The following is a 16,926-nucleotide window of genomic DNA, read 5'->3' as shown; positions in this document are numbered from 1 at the left end:
ATTTTGCATAGTTTAGAAAAAAATCTCATCACCACCCATGGTACCAGTTTCTAAACTGAGACATTAACGGTAAAATCATAATACATAATTCAATAAGTACACAAATCAGGTAATAAGAATATTTCTGCATCTTGGAAGAATACTGCATAAATCCAAAACATAAAAGATTTCAAGTAGAATCAAATGAATTTAGTACATAAAATTAATTTTCAAAGGAATGACAATGCTTTAAGGTCAAATTATCTACATATAATACTAAGAAATAAATGAATTTGATTAGAACTCCCTTGTTTTTTGTTTCTTAAACTGCATTTTACTAAGATTTCGTGTGAATTCATAACAGTGTATTACATTATCCAGAAATATTCATTTCCCATGTAGCCAACTCTCTCTCTCTCTCTCTCTATATATATATATATATATTTTTTTTTTTTAAATAACCTTTTCTTTAACACTGACAAATACCACTCTTGATCAACTGGTTGTGCCATGAAATCAATGACTTTGCTGAAAACTTTCTGCAATAGATATTCACTCATCTCCCCAAATCCCCAATATCTATCCTTATAGAAAGAGGTAGTTCAATGCTGTTTTGTTTGTTTCTTTTTAAAAGAGCAAGGGATCTTAATCTGTAAATCTGTCATTTTATATATCAGGGCTCACTGTAAGTCATTGATATCATAACACTAACCTGAGCAGTACATCTATACAGTAATTATCTATGATAATTAGGGAAAAGGAAGAAAAAACATTTTGAAAACAAAACCCACACCAAAAATTCTTAATATCTAAAAACCAGAAAAATAATTTGTGAAGAAATACCAAAAAAAAAAAAATCCTCAATTTATAATTCCATAGTAAAGATTAGCATCATGTAATTTAGAGGATCCCAAAATCAGAAACTTTCATAATGGTGAAAAATTAGAACATTAGAAATGAGGTGGAAAAAAATCAAAACGGTAACATAGTTAGATTCGCAATTCTTGATGACACATTCAATACACTGAGAAAGATACCCTGAATCCAGAATATTGAAAAAAAAAAAATGAGGTAATATGGACTATATAAAGAAAAATTGTAGTTCATGCAAGAAAGTAATTATAAAATTGAAACCTCCATTAAACAGGAAAAGAATTACTAGGCCTCAAAAGGTTGTATTTGGACAAAAACAGTTTATAGATAGCACTTTGTGGAAAAAAAATAAGACATGTTGCTTTTTAAAAAGAAATTCTTTTCTAAAACAACAACAAAAAAGATATAAAAAATTTGTAATAAAATCAGTATCAACTATCACAGCCAGTCTGGTATACTTGAATCACACATGTAACACATTTGGTTAACATGGTTTTCCAACATACATCTTATGTTTTTCTTCCCCACTCCTTTTTTCATTGACAATTCTCACCTAGTTTTCAGATTCATTCAAGTGACAGACTACACTAAAACTAATCACTGATTCAGCTATTAACAAATAATTACAGTAAAAAATTGGTGCGAGAAAATGAAATCTGAAAAGCCATATATGTGTCAAGTTCATGGACTATCAAATCTATGGGAGATAAAAAGAAACAAAACTTTGTACCATCACTCTTTAGTTAAACATGAAATAAGAGCAAATACCTGGGACTATATTGCCATATATATTCTGAGTATTTATTCTTTATTATGGCAACCCACACGAAATAATCACAATCCTTTAGAGTACAGCAAGATCTTAATGGTCTAGTCCAGGGTTTCTTAACGATAATTGTTTGTGTGTGGGGGGGGAGGGGGGGGGGCTGTCCCGTGCATTCTAAGATGCTTGGCAGCATCCCTGGCCTCTACCAATTCGGTGCTACTAGCACCTCCCCCCTGCCCAAGTTGTAATAACTAAAAACATCCCCAAATATTGTCAAATGTCCCCTGAATGGACATTGACAAAATTGTCCTCTGTTGAAAATCACACAAATTATAAAGTATTAGTTTCACAGAAGCTAGAGAGAGGTAAGCTAAATAACAACAAAAAAGACCATAGAACCATTTTTTAATGTCATTTTTCAGTGATGAAATATTACTAAATTTCATGAGCTAGTGTGAATAATTTACTGCTTCTACATGTACTATCATGCATCCTAAACCCTAAGAATATTAACGAGGAATCTGTATGATGCACATCCGAGCTGTACTTATAAATTTATTATGTCAAGATAAAAGTCAGATTTTTATCTAGCTGAAGCTCAAAATAATATGAGTAAAATGCACACCATGAATGATATGAAAGACATTAGCTTAATGTAGAAGTAGGCATTATACTAAGGCCCCAATATAAGGTATAAAGCCTAGTACCTTGTTCAGTAAATATCTGAACAAACTAAATTATGAGGCTTTGTATTTAACATTTATAAAATTGCCTAATGAAAAGCCTTTATGTCTTTTCCTTTTTTGCTTTTAGACTATCAGTTCCCAGAGGTCAAGGATAATTCCTGATTTGAAAGCCTCACACAGGACAAACCTCAGATAAGAAGATTCTTTATTTGATGTTTCCTATTTGGAACAGATTTTAATTTCTGAATGTGATATTATCTCCCATCCTACCTGCTCATCTATAATATCACCTAGACTATCCTGCCAGAAGAGGTAAAGGTGACTTAAAACCATTAGAATGAGGTGTGAAATCAGTGTGATTTCTGAGGGTAAGTAAAAAAAGGTGAAAGAGCTTTCTATCTTGCTTTCTGGAATACTCACCTTTGAAGACTTCAGTTGCCATGTATGCTGTCCAAGTTCCCTAGAAGCTGTCATGCTGTGAGGAAGCCCAAACAGTCCATGTGAAAAGACCACATGGAGAGGCACTGAGACTACATGAAGAGATAAAGATGCTGGGCAACCCTTTCTTTCCTTTACCACTCCTTCCAGTACACCTGTTCCAGGTCCTACCTGACCGCAAACACTTGAAAGACTCTGGGACAAAATCAGAGCCAAATCCTTCCAGAATTCCTGACCCACAGAAATCATAAGAGATTTAAAAAATAATTGTTGTTTTAACATACTAAGTTTGAGGTACTTTGCCATGCAGCACAGATAACAGAACAGATATGAGTTCTGGGATTCTGGGGCTGCTATAATCAAAATCTAAAATATGTGGTATTGGCTTTAGGATCAGGTGGTAGGCAGAGTCTAAAAGGCTCTTGAGGAAACCACTGGTGAAACCTAAAAGGACCAAGAAAGAATTTTAGTAGAAGTCTTAAAGGGCTTTAATGAACCTGCTAGTGAGACCTTAAAGGAAAGTGACAAAAATATTGTTGGGAATTGGAAAAACAAAACTGTCATCCATGGTAACATGAAAAATAGAAACTGCACCTACCTAATTCAATGATCTAGCCACAAGGATTTCCTCAGAAAGAAAAAGATGATCTTTAAAAAGTAAACTGTCTAGTGGAATTTAGAGGAAATATAAAATGCCAGCTGGAATTCTTTTAAAAATGACTTCTGAGCATAGGTCAAATCCACAATGCAGATGTAAGACTTTTGGTTAAGAACTCAAAAAGATCTAAGGTAGTACCTGAGGTAAATAGACTGAAGAAATAAAATGGGAGTTGCTATAGTCAAGCAGCTAAATTTCTAAAATCAACTAGGTTAAGGCACAAGGAAACAATTCTATTCTTGTTTTAATTAGTTTGGGAACCTAAACTTTGAACTTTTTAGTCCTGTGCCTTCAATTTGTTTCATGTCAATACCTGGATGTACATCTCTAGAAAACCCTCTAATTACCCCCTGCAGGACTCATATATCCAGACCATGTGACATCCATTACCCAGGTGACCAAACCTCCTGACACCAATCCTCCAGATCATCTGACATCCATCATCCAGACCAACAGACATGACAACCGTCCTGGACCAATCCTAGGGCTAAGAATGCAGGACTGCTTCTTCTCAAGGATACTTTTTTTTATTATGAAATCTCTTTTCTTTCTTCTTCAGAATACTTTGGGTATTGTCTCGTTTTATTTCCGGTTTGCAAACTCTAAGATCTTTGAATAAGTCTTTATTCTTTATTTCTAGCCAAAGCGTCCAGACTCTGAGTTTATTCATCAAACCTCATAGAATTTTTTTAAAAAAGACTTATGCTAGAACTTAAAGAAATGTCATAGAAACCCTACTGTTTTTTATTTGTTTTGGTGTTTTTCTTAGGATAGAAATGGGGAGGCAGAGAGATGGACTCCTGCATGTGCCCGACTGGGATCCACCCAGCATGCCCACGAGGGGGTGATGCTCTGCCCATCTGGGCCTATGCTCTGTTGCAACCAGAGCCATTCTAGCACCTGAGGCAGAGGCGATGGAGCCAGCCTCAGCGCTGGGGCCAACTTTGCTCCAATGGAGCCTTGGCTGCGGGAGGGGAAGAGAGAGACAGAGAGGAAGGAGAGGGGGAGGGGTGGAGAAGCAGATGGGCGCTTCTCCTGTGTGCCCTGGCCAGGAATCAAACACAGGACTTCCACATGCCAGGCCAATGCTCTACCGCTGAGCCAACCGGCCAAGGCCAAAATCCTACTGTTTAAGAGGCAGGATCTAAACTAAGGATCTAAAAGAAAGGAATCTAAGATACAAGGGTGTTGATTGATAGTAACCTCATAAAGAACCCTAGGCAGAGAAGGTCATGTCTCAAAGAGATCTGTGGATATGGCTTTGGTCTAATGGAGATTGTCTTAAAACAGATACATAGTAAATCCACAGTTTGAAAAGGAATCAGATCAGTTTACACTTATATGGACAGAGACAGTACAAAATAAAAAGAAACTTTTGGACCAAAGATTGACAAACCAGTACCATGGGGCAAAATCCACCTACTTGTGTAAATAAAGTTTCACTGAAACACAGTCATGCTTATTCAATTAAATACTGTCTATGAATGTCAAGTTGCCTAACTGCAAGGTAGAGGTTACAATTAACAGCAGAAACCATACAGCCCTTTGCAGAAGCTGATCCCCGCCTTGGGAACTCCAAACCTTTTATGGGCAGGAAGTAGGTTAAGAAAGCTACGCAGTTACCAACACAGGCTGAGAGAAATAATAAATACAAAGAAATAGTAATTTTAATATTTTAAAATCACTGTTTTAAGCCACTAAATTTGAGATGACTTGTTATATAGCAACATCTAGTATAAATTATTTAACCCTTTTAGTACGAATATTCATGTACGTCCTCGTGCCTCCTGACCATCAGAGTATGATCGACTTATTTTAAAAATGTGTAATGCAACATTTAAAAAAGGCAAATGTATGTTCTACTTGTTTCCATAAATTGGCTGTCAAACAAACATGATTTTAAGTTAATAAAACTGTAACTGTAACTAATTTCATTAAAAAAAAAAAACTCACTCCCAGGGGTCAGCGAGCATGAAAAAAACTCACTACTACTCAAAGGGTTAATTAATTTTGGTTACTCGCTTATTTTTTAAGTTTACTGATCCCCCTTTTTTCTGTAAGGTACTGTGATACATTTAACAACCTGTTTTACTTTTTTGACCTAACTTTTACTTTTATGTTCTAAATTGCACCAACTTGATTAATATCAAGAAAGCATGCACTGCCATCACTCATAAATTTACTTCTGCTTTTTATCCAGAAAGTATGCTGCCAATGACAAATATTGCACTTTTCAGATCATCCTTAAACACTTGAAAATAACCTGGATACATTATAATCTTTTTTCCATTAAGTATTTCTTTACTTAAAGCTATTCACCACTTCTCAGATATTTCAATATTAAATATTAGAGTTAGAAAAATAATGGACAGCTGAATCCACAGAAAATCTCAAGTAACTCAGATCCTGATACACTATAACTGGCAGATACCTCACTTTTTATTTTTTGAGCCGTTGATGGAAGTTCTGAAATCAGCATCTTCTTTATACATAATTACTCAAATCCTGAAATCTCCAATCAAAGATTCCTCTGTAATGCCAATGTAGTTAAAAAAATAAATATTTTTATGGAATATTTCACTATAATTGTAGTAAAGTCAGGAGGACTTAAGTTTATGGGGTTTCAAAAAAAGAAAAAAAGAAAAAAGAAAGGCTGTAACAACCGTAAGAAAATAGAAAGTTTCCCATCTGTTATTAACTTTTTAAAAAACATACGATATTCTCTGTAATTAACACATTATAAGCTGAATGGGCAGCTGAGATAATTCAAGCATCTAGAAGCATCCTATGTTTTTCATATAAAACTGCACAATCTACTTTAAGCAAAATAGTTTTCCCGTAATCCCCTATAAAACTACCCCTATGTTTTTAGGGGGAAGAGGAGAAGGGCTCAATTTCAGCTTATAATAACAATGACAACCCTGATGTTGGACATTTCCCGTATTATGGGATTCTGGAGGATCAATGGCCCAATCAAGCTGAGATCCACAGTCTCCCCAAATATCCCCAACTTCTAAGAAATGTCTTAGCACCCTGATTGTGATTGTGATTAATCAGGTTAGTAATTCTAAAGGTAAAGCTCATGCTAGCGACTTTCCGTCTCTCCAGCAAGCTTCCACCACCTTACCAATATATAGTGTATTTATTGCTATTCCTCTTACCACGGTTCCTGACCTGTCAACCTGAGTGCAAGATCGAGCAATAAGGCAGGTACTGTATGTCTGACACCCTTCCAATAACGAAACAATAAGTTGTTGGAACACAACTTAACATTGGGGCGCCTGATTACTTGGTTTAAAGGATTCATCTTGAAGGAATGATTTATATAATATCCTGTAGGAAAAATAAGCGTCAAAGTATTTTGAATGTTATTTGTCATTCAGAAAAAAATATCTAAAGTTAGACCTAGAATTCAACACACAACAATAATTTATCACCCAAACTTTAGAATAAATTAAGAGTAAAACACTACCTTTCCTTTCCTGACAAAGTCTTAAGTCTTCTCATTCACAAAAGGCCATTAAGCCTTATCATAAGCATAAACAAATACAAAGTTAACACACATTTTAGTGTAAGCACGGGTTGTTTAACAGTCAGAGGAACAGATAAGACAGAGCTAGTCACCATTACCTTGGGCTTCTTCCAGTCATCCTGAGGTAGATATCATACAGGAATGCTGGGGCCTTATGGCTTACAGCAATCCAGTAATGATATAAAAGGTGATTGGAGGTTAGATTTACATTGGGCCGTCTGAAGGCCTGTTCGAGAGGATTCCTCTTGAAAGTGGAAATTACATGGTATTCTGAGGAAGAAAAGTTGTGTAACAGCTTTGATAATAACCATGTAATAAAGTTTTGAAAAAAAAATCATGTTTTTACAAAGCAAAATATTTTACCAGAGATGTCAAAGTTCGCTCATTTAAAAGACAAACTTTTCTACTCTCTATAGTAGCTAAGAAAATATGGGTATTAGACTGCTGCACTCAAGTGGTTTTAGAACTGCCACTATTTATAAATTTTATTTAGATGAATTTTTGCTAAAATTAGCTCTTAAAAATCCTTTTAATATTTTACCTATGTCAGTTTACAATGTCACTTTCTATATTTCACTTCTCACGATAGCCTCTTTCTTTCTGTTCCTCTTTCCAGATTTTTATTATTGTACTTACTTAAAAAAATATATAATCATCCTTTGCTTATAAGTTGCTCAAAATAACATACATCATCTCAAAACAACCCAAATTAACTTGTTGTAACTTATTTAGTTTATATGATATCAACACAATCAAATCTATTATCATCTATGTTAATACTTTAATGAAAATGTATACTGAGATACTCACTAAAAAATAACATTTAACTTAATTTTTACTGAACTTGACAACACAATGAAAGATTACAAAAACCTCCCATTTAAGTATTTTAAAACTATTAAAAGAACACTATATAATTATTATAAAATTAAAATCTCACTAGATTATTTTTTCTTATATGCTCTAACAGTCAATCTTTAAATTGAAATAAAAATGTTCTAGTAAAACTTTAGAATAAAGAATATAAAAATTATTATAAAATCAAAATTGATCTACAAGGGTAACAAAAATTGTTCATTTAAGAGTAAAACAAGACCTAATACTAAATCAATGCCCTAGATTTTACTTTAAATGTGAAAATATAATCCAACAATTTAAAAATGATTCAATTTCAGTAGGCTTTATGCTATACTATTCCCATTTTAGAGCGACACAGCATACATACTTCCCTATAATTTAAATAGATTAATTCATGGGAAATATTCTAGCAAAATGTATGCTACTTACTCCTTCATTTATTACTCTTTGGATCACTTGCTATTTCCTGTGACAGACCCAACTCTTGTAATTGGAAGTGCTATTGCCTATGGACAGGCAACATCAGCATTGAGTGCCCACAACAGACAAAATTCACTATTTCCTGCCACAGGTACCTATGAGGGCTACTGCAAATGGCAGCAGAAAAACAGTACTAGGCAGACAACAGTGGGATGAGGAGGGAACACACAGCAGGTGATTTTAAATTTGTAAAACCCTCTTAAGAATAAGGCAGTATCAGTAGATATTCTTAAAATGGCAGTTAAAATAAGAATAAGTTGGTCACTCAGTGGCCTTAATGTCTCATGGATTATTCTGACATAAAAACTCAGAGAATATTTTAAGTTCTTTAGGATTTATTTTAACATTCAAAAACACAAATAAAATCATACCAACTTCACCCCAGTGGAAAGGATTAGTGCTGCCTGTTGTGCAATTATACACCATGATGTTCCTTGGTCTGCAAAACAAAGATCAAAGTAATGAAACTTAGAGGTCAAACTTGTCCAATCTAAATCTTATATGATTTTCAAGTAGGAAAAACTGAGAAGGGGTACCTTTGTTACACTATTTTTTCAATTATCCTTAAAAGATTATTTTATGCATCTAAGTAACTATTAACACACTTTTCCCCTCCCCTACCAACAATATTATTTATTTTAAAAATACAGATTTTTTTTCATATTTTTCTTCCTTGTATGAATAGGAGCTTCAGTTTTTAAATGTAAGAAAAACAACAAATAATCTCATCTCTTCCTATCTCCTCATTTCCAGAGGCTCTAGTTGAAAATACTATGGACTGAATTCCCTTTTTACCAGAAACCATGTATTTATATAATCACTTCCTTACTTTTTTAAAATATAAAAAATACTGGCTTCATCTGACTGGTGGTGGCACAGTGGATAGAATGTCGCCCTGGGACGCTGAGGTCCCAGGTTTGAAGCGCTAAGGTCGCCAGCTTGAATGCAGGCTCACCCAGCTTGGGTGCAGGATCATCAACATGATCCCAAGGTCGCTGGCTTGAGCCGCCTCTCCTCCCTGCCATCGAGGCACATATGAGAAGTAATCAATGAACAACTAAAGTGCTGCAATTGTAAGCTGATTCTTCTCATCTCTCTTCCTCTCTCAAAAAAAGTGTGTGTGTATATATACACACACACATATATATTATATATATATGCTTCTAAAAATAAGGGCAGTTTATTAATTTGAAAACAAAAATTACTGAAAAGCTTAAAGTTTAGGTGTTATCTGTAAATGCTACTACCCCCTTTCAAAAAAACAGGTCCATGAGTTGATTAAGCTGCTCCAGTGTGACATTTCATATATGTAAACCATTCTCTGAGAATTTTCAGCTCTTTATGCCAAGTTCATACCAACCTTTAGCTTAGATTAAAAAATCAGTAGGGAGAAAGGGGGGTAGTTGTTTATTTTTACTGCCTAATGAACTTGCCTATCCTGTAGGTAGTACATGAGAATTAATGTTAACTCTTAATTACTGCTGATGGAACCACTTACTATTATTGCCTGTAATAAGTCAACTCCTGTGGTTGGAAGTGATAATGCCTATATATACTGGGAATACCAGGACTGAAAAATGAACACTCAGTAGCTACTTTTCCTTCTCAGTTACTATATATTTAACAAGCGACATTGTCACCTCATATACCTATTAACTCCGGAATACCAGGCTGCAGCAAGACTCATGTTGACAACTACATCTACAGGAACAAGATCTGCAAGGGCATTGTTGGAGGCACGCATTGTTCGAAGAATTCCTTTCCCTGCCTTTGTTAAAATTAAAAACAACACCTTAAGACATACGAACCAGAGTGCATTTATACATATTAAGATATACAGAAAACAGAAAAAAATATATAAAATATTAAATAAATCAAAAGGTTTACTTACCGCAATAAAGAGACCACTTGGTCCATTAAAGTTATCAATCCATCCCTAATACCAAAAATAAAAGAGGTAGGGAAGCTTATAAATATTATAAAACTAGAGTTTTATTATGTAAAGTCTACAGCTCCACCTATATTCTTGATAATTTTCTTTTAAAAACTAAAAATCAAACTAGATACAGGCCAGATTATTTCTCCTCACCCTAAATAGAAGCAATCTTCTGGAGCTGCAAATGGGTTAGTAAAATCATTTTTAAGGGATTAACAACTCTTCCATTAATTCTCTGCAAGAAGAATTTTATAAATAGTTTATACCTGTCAAATATTTTTGCTAAATGAAGCCTGTTCAAGTTTGATTTTATGGGATTTACTGATGCAATATCCTGACTAGGGGAAATGGTAAATTATCCTCAAAATTACTGAATAAAACAGAGAAAAATAGAATAGTCAAAGCAACAAAAGGCATGCTATTACTTATTACCATTATAGAAACCTAGGTTTTTCCTAAATCAACTTACCTGTTATTTTATATCTATGTTTTCTCTTACTCCTGGGATTCACAAATACCATAATACCTTCCTTTTCTATAACAAATTATCATAGAAATCTCTCATATTTTTCTTAGTTTGTGATCTTTACAGAGAGAAGTCTAGGTCTTGGAAAGCTTGCCTTTTTTTGATACCAAAATGCAAATGAGATAAAATAAGATCCTTCATATTCTCATCTCTATTCCCTTCATTTCTGCAAGGGAAGCTAATCAGCAAGTAATTTTAAAAGCCAACAAATGTTGATGTGTCAAAACTCCAAGCCCATCAATCACAAGGAAAACACATAGGACTCGATCACATTTGATCTAGACTACATCAGTTTTTTTTACTTAATTCTCGATTGAGATTTTTTAAATGTTGATCTGCATTCCTAAACACAGAGCAGTAAATTAGAAATAAAAGTACCAAGAGAAGTGTCTCTTTCTATGAATGGGAACACCTTTACCATATTTAGCCAAATTCAGTGAATAACATCTACTTTTAAATCAAACAACTGCCAACTCTTTTAATACAAAGTTATGACTTAAATTTTTCAATTCTAATTATTTAAAAAAATTCTAACAACTTACTGGAAAAGGTTCTTTCCAACTGGCACCAACAATCGATGGCCTCAAAATTGCCACATTTAGCTTTGCTCCTTCTTGTTGCACAACATATTCTGCCAATGCTTTTGTGTATATGTATGTATTAGGTCTGTCACCTATCAATTTGGGTGTAATATCATTTACTAGGCCGTCATCCATCCACCTGGTAAACAAAGAAATTGCATGCAAAAATATTTTCAGATATTTTACTCTAAAATAAAAAACTACTTACTTTGCATATTCAAACATATCTGTTGCTCTGACTCAAACGATTTGACAACTTTTACTAAAAATATGGGGTTTGTCTTCCTTTCATTATACATCAACTTCAAGTCTGCATTTTTTATCCCAATTTCTGTATCTAAAAGTGTCCATAAACCTAGAGTTCTTTCATCTATCATATGATAGGTAGCAAAGCTGAACTGATTTATGATCTTCTTTTAATACCACCTATTGTGAATATTCTTATACTTCATATGTACTTTGGTGAGGGCTGCTATTCTAAACCTAACTAAAATTATTTTATTTTATACAGTACATAGATTCTATTCTTTTTTAAAGTACACGAAAATCTACAAAATACATCTGGCCCCATGGGTTTCAGATTAGGAATTACAAATCTATATATAACCACCAAACACTACTAATTACATATAACTGTAATGAATATACATTTACAATTAATAGAAAAAGTCTAGTAATCTCAATATTAAAAGTGAAAAATTAAAAACTGTATGCTATCAATAGAAGACTAACAAAAACTAGGGTAACAAAAATAAATTTAACAATGCTATAAAAATCAATTAGGGGATCATCTCCCATCTCCATCTGCAGTTATTCTTCCTGAACCTGAGAAGTAGTTTACATGACTCTGGTTTTATGTGCAATATTCTGGTGGACATTTGTATTCATCATTCAGAAATCAGTGCGAACTGCAGACTTCCTACCATTCCCCTATCCCAAACAAGCCCGCCAACAGGTAGGGTCTTAGGGATTTGGCTATTTTTATTCCATGGCTCAGAAAGCTTCCATTCTGTGGTCCCAGCCTTGTTTTGTTTTTGTGTGTGCTGAAACTAGCCCATCACCCTCACTCCCTCTTTTATACTTCACAGCTTTTCAGCTGCTGTCTAAAAGGACCTCAGCAATGCCTAACATGAAGTAGAAAGTCCATCTGTGAGTGGTTCTGTTGGTAATGTGAAAATTACAAATGGCAGAGGAGTAGAGACTTTTTCAACGCCTCTGCTTTCAGAAACAGGAAATTTCTATTCTCCCTAAGGCTTTGATTTTTTTCATCATAAAATAGTCTAATAGGCTAATTTTTAAAAAGAAATGCCATTAAGTACATGGCATTGTGGTTTAAAATAACTAACAAGTTCTGGGAAAGAAAAATATTTGATTTTGAGTCTTATATGCTTTTAAAAATTAGGTATGAATGGCACAAATTACGAATATTTTGTTTCTTTAGGGAGGACATGTGGAAAAGGTTTGAGGGTTGGAGATGGGAGAAGTATTTCACAGAGCTATCAGTGACCAAATAATTTTTTTTAACTAATAAAGATATTTTAAGCAGTGGAAAAAATTCAATTGGCAAACTACTATGAAATTAGAAAATACCTCCAATTTTCTCCATATCTCTAAAGAAAATATCTACTCTGATCACCTATAAAAAGAAGGTTATATACTAGGTGACATGTATCTTCCCCCATCTAAATATCTGATTCCAGTATACTTTTCCTCTCATTGTCTATAATGTTATGTATGCATAATTGTATAACTCAGTATGATGCCACACTCTAATGTCAGCCATGCTAAATGATGAGGAAGCATAAAACAGATTATCAAGATAAATTTTCTTTATGAGGAAGTACTTTTATGTGAATGAAAGGAAAAAATACTAATGAAATGAAGGGCAGCTGCTAATCAACTTAGAAACAACACAGTGGAAACAACTTTTAAAAAATTCAAGAGATGTTGCTACATTAACAGAAAAAACAAACAAACAATTAACTGGCTAAATGGAGGAGACTTTAGCCAGTAAGTAAGTCTCATCAATAGTGAGTTTACATTTTCAATCCATGAGTTAACCTAAGATTACCTGTTAGCTAAATTTCTTTGTAAGCAAGGAAAGATGATATAAAATTAGGTTACATGCTCTTTCTCAGCAACTTAAATGTTTGGATATACCAACTACTAATAAGAGAAAAAGTAAAAAGGTTCATTACTTCTACTCAACTTTTTCCAGAGATATTAAAATTTTCTGCCCACTGACCTGTGAGGAACGTGAGGTAGATATTTATGCCCATCCAAGAAATGGAGTCAGAAAACAGAAACCAGGGAATTATTTTAAGAATGTCTTAGTAAACTCCCATACTTATTAAATTTATCATAATATGTCTGCTCCTCATAGTGGTGGGCAGGAAAGCCTTCAAGAAAAGGACCTACATGCTTATTTTAGGAGAAAACTTGGAGGAGGAGCTAAAAACACCCTGTAGCACCCTGGAAAGAAAAGAACTGACTGAGAAAGCAGGGAATGATAACTAAGGAGTTGAAAGTAGACAGAATCTCTGGGGAAAAAGAAGACCTGAGTGAAAAGAGGTAAGAATGATGAGGTAAAAAACAAAACAATGTTATATGAGGATTAACAAATATGTGAAAATATAATAGATACTGGAAGGTTTTTATCATTATAGTCAATAAAAGAAAAAAGATTTTTGTTTTTGCTTTGATCCTATGCTATTTGTTTCACTTGACAAGAAAGCTGAATGAAGCAAACGAAATCTTGGCCTTGGATAAGCATACTTCACTTACTCTGTATCCAGATAGTTCTCATGCATTAATTGTCAATAGGATTTAAGTCCTCAGAAAGATGATAAAGACTCAGAGTATCAATTAAAGGGTCATGACTCCTCTGATACCCTAATAACAAAAGGTGCCACTACAGATACATGAGACTGAGCAATAAAAAGGATAATCTTTTAATAAATTAGAACCTTTTAAATAAATTAGTCCTATCAGTATCAGGTACTTAGTCACTAAGACTGAATCTCTGGAAAACAAGGCCCTCCCATCACAGATGAGTTTTTGTTCAAAGGCCTTATTCTAACTATCACTTCTAGTCAAAAATGAAAGCTCCACACTGACTTCACCAAGACATTTAGATATAAATCTATACAATAAAAAAACATAGTAGATAAGTAATAATTTGTTGAATAAACAAATAAATGTATGTATGTATGTATGTATATGTGTGGGTGTAAAGAGAGAGAAACTGAAATTGACTAAAAGATACACACAAGCTTGGATCCAAAGTTTCAGGATCAAAACAAATTACATAAATTTCAAACAAACATACTCTAAAGAATCAATAAGTTTCTTGGGATCCACAGGGGGTGGATAGACTACTTCATCAATATGCTTTCGATTGCAGTAGGCATATGCTGTTGATACATGCACGAACACTTCTAGATTCTTCATTTGCTGTGCAAGGAGAAGAAGCTGTCTTGTAGCAATCACATTTAACTGAATAGCATCTCTGTAAAAGAAAAAGTGACAACAAAAAATCAGAAAGCTATGTCATTTATTTGACCTGCTAAAATAAAAATCTTTATTTTTTTGAGAAATTTTTTTTAGATTTATTCATTTTAGAGAGAGGAGAGAGAGAAACAAGGGGGAAGAGCAAGAAGCATCAACTCCTTGCTTGACTGAGCAGCCCAGGGTTTCGAACCAGCAACCTCAGCGTTCCAGGTCGATGCTTTACCCACTGTGCCATCACAGGTCAGGCTAAAAAAAAAATCTTAATTCCATTAGAGAGATAAAGACATATAGATTGTTTCTTTACAACTGATCCCTTAGCTCTGATTTTGTGTAGTTTATTTCATTATGAAGTACATTTATTCTATCAGTTGTGTTTAAAAAGAAATATTTTGTGATTATAAAACAAATCTCATTAGAATTTTTTAAATAAAAGTACAAATTAAAAAATTTAAATTACCCAGAAATAAGCATAGATCATTTCTGTGTCTTTAGCTTTTCTGTATCCATTTTAAAGTCATGTTAAAATTCTTTTGCACCTTGATTTTTAAAAGTATAGTAGTCATGATATGGATGTACAACAACAGAAGAAATCAGAATGGTTAAGTAATTTTAAAATGTTAACACAGAAGCACCAATAGGAGTAAAACAAAATTCAGAAACATTAAATTACAATAACATATAAACAAAAAAGAATGTTTATTTCTTTCTTTGTAGTAATAAATCGAAACATTTTTTAAATACTAGTTACAAAAGGGATATTATAACAAAACTAGTACATATATTATAAGAGGTACATGCCAAGACCTCAAAATGATCTAGATATTCTCTTCTTAAAATTTATTAAAAATTCTTCAAATACATACATACAAGTAAATATGCATTAAAAACAATCAGTGAAGCATCACTGAGTAATAGCCTAGAGAACCAGAATAAAATGACTTGATAAGGTAGGCATTTCATCACAATAAAAGAATACAGACATTAAAATAATTGATAACTAAAAAACACCAAAAATCTTGATGAATATTTTAAAAAATGCATATATTATGAAGTGAAGCAAGATTAAGAACAAGATTCTGGATTAAGACCTAGGTTCTAATCCTAGGTTGGCCTACCTATCAGCTAGGATTAGGTGACCTGGTAAAGTCACTCAAGCACTCAGGCCTTTGTTTCCTCACCTGTAAATGGGAACAATAATAAAATCTATCTAATAGGATTTATATAAAATTAAATGAAATAAATAGTTTGCAAGTATGTATTTAGCATTATTCCTAATATAGTCCAAAAAAGCAGTCAATAAGTATTAGTTAAGGTAATGAGGTGGTGGGTACTTTTTGCTTTCCATTAAACTTGTTTACAGCTTGACTTTAAGGGGAAAAAAATTGAAATGTGCAATACCAGTAATACAGTGATAAAACTGGCATGGTATTATACTGTTGGTGACACTAAAACTGATAAAACTGATCTAAAAAAGACTAAGACAAAGTACCAAAAATTATATAAATGATAGTTACTAATCTAGTTAACAAACTAAAAATAACTCAGAGGAAACACTTGTTTTAACCCGAATTTTTCAAACAAAAAATTTAAATTTCCCAAATTTGCTATACTAAATGAACATTAAATTATGCTATATTTATCAACATGATGAAATAACATCACATTACAAAAATTATAACTATGAAAAAAATAGAAACAGGAACATTATTTCTATAAGTATAAAGTTGAAACTCTATGTTTACATTTTATGTAAACAGACAAGAAAATTTTTTTAAAAATAAACAGTTTTGCCCTGGCCAGATGGCTCAGTTGGTTGGGGGTCCCCATCCAGAGCAGTGGTCCCCAAACCCCAGGCAGCGGATCGGTACCGATCCATGGGCCATTTGGTACTGGTCCGCAGAGAAAGAATAAATAACTTACATTATTTGTTTTATTTACACTTAAGTCTGAACGATATTTTATTTTAAAAAAATGACCAGATTCCCTCTGTTACATCCGTCTAAGACTCACTCTTGACGCTTGTCTCGGTCACGTGATACATTTATCCGTACCACCCTAAAGGCCGGTCCATGAAAATATTTTCTGACATTAAACCGGTCCGTG

The 16,926-nt window shown here is 33.5% G+C and overlaps 1 protein-coding gene across 1 annotated transcript in view; it reads right to left on the bottom strand.

Annotated features, from left to right (window-relative positions):
- The window catches only part of FAR1 (fatty acyl-CoA reductase 1), a 67,461-nt gene that overhangs the window by 10,472 nt on the left and 40,063 nt on the right, over positions 1-16,926 (bottom strand). Inside the window, exons 4-9 of the mRNA XM_066251008.1 lie at positions 14,642-14,821; positions 11,275-11,452; positions 10,162-10,206; positions 9,920-10,038; positions 8,642-8,709; positions 7,031-7,202 (exon numbers count right to left, since the gene is read on the bottom strand). Coding sequence (XP_066107105.1) covers positions 7,031-7,202; positions 8,642-8,709; positions 9,920-10,038; positions 10,162-10,206; positions 11,275-11,452; positions 14,642-14,821 — 762 coding nt within the window. The remainder of the gene's footprint in view (positions 1-7,030; positions 7,203-8,641; positions 8,710-9,919; positions 10,039-10,161; positions 10,207-11,274; positions 11,453-14,641; positions 14,822-16,926) is intronic.

Source organism: Saccopteryx bilineata, chromosome 1 (assembly GCF_036850765.1).
Source record: "Saccopteryx bilineata isolate mSacBil1 chromosome 1, mSacBil1_pri_phased_curated, whole genome shotgun sequence".
Taxonomy (NCBI): Eukaryota; Metazoa; Chordata; class Mammalia; order Chiroptera; family Emballonuridae; genus Saccopteryx; species Saccopteryx bilineata.
Note: the sequence above shows the minus strand (reverse complement) of the source record. Positions and strands in the feature narration are given on the sequence as shown.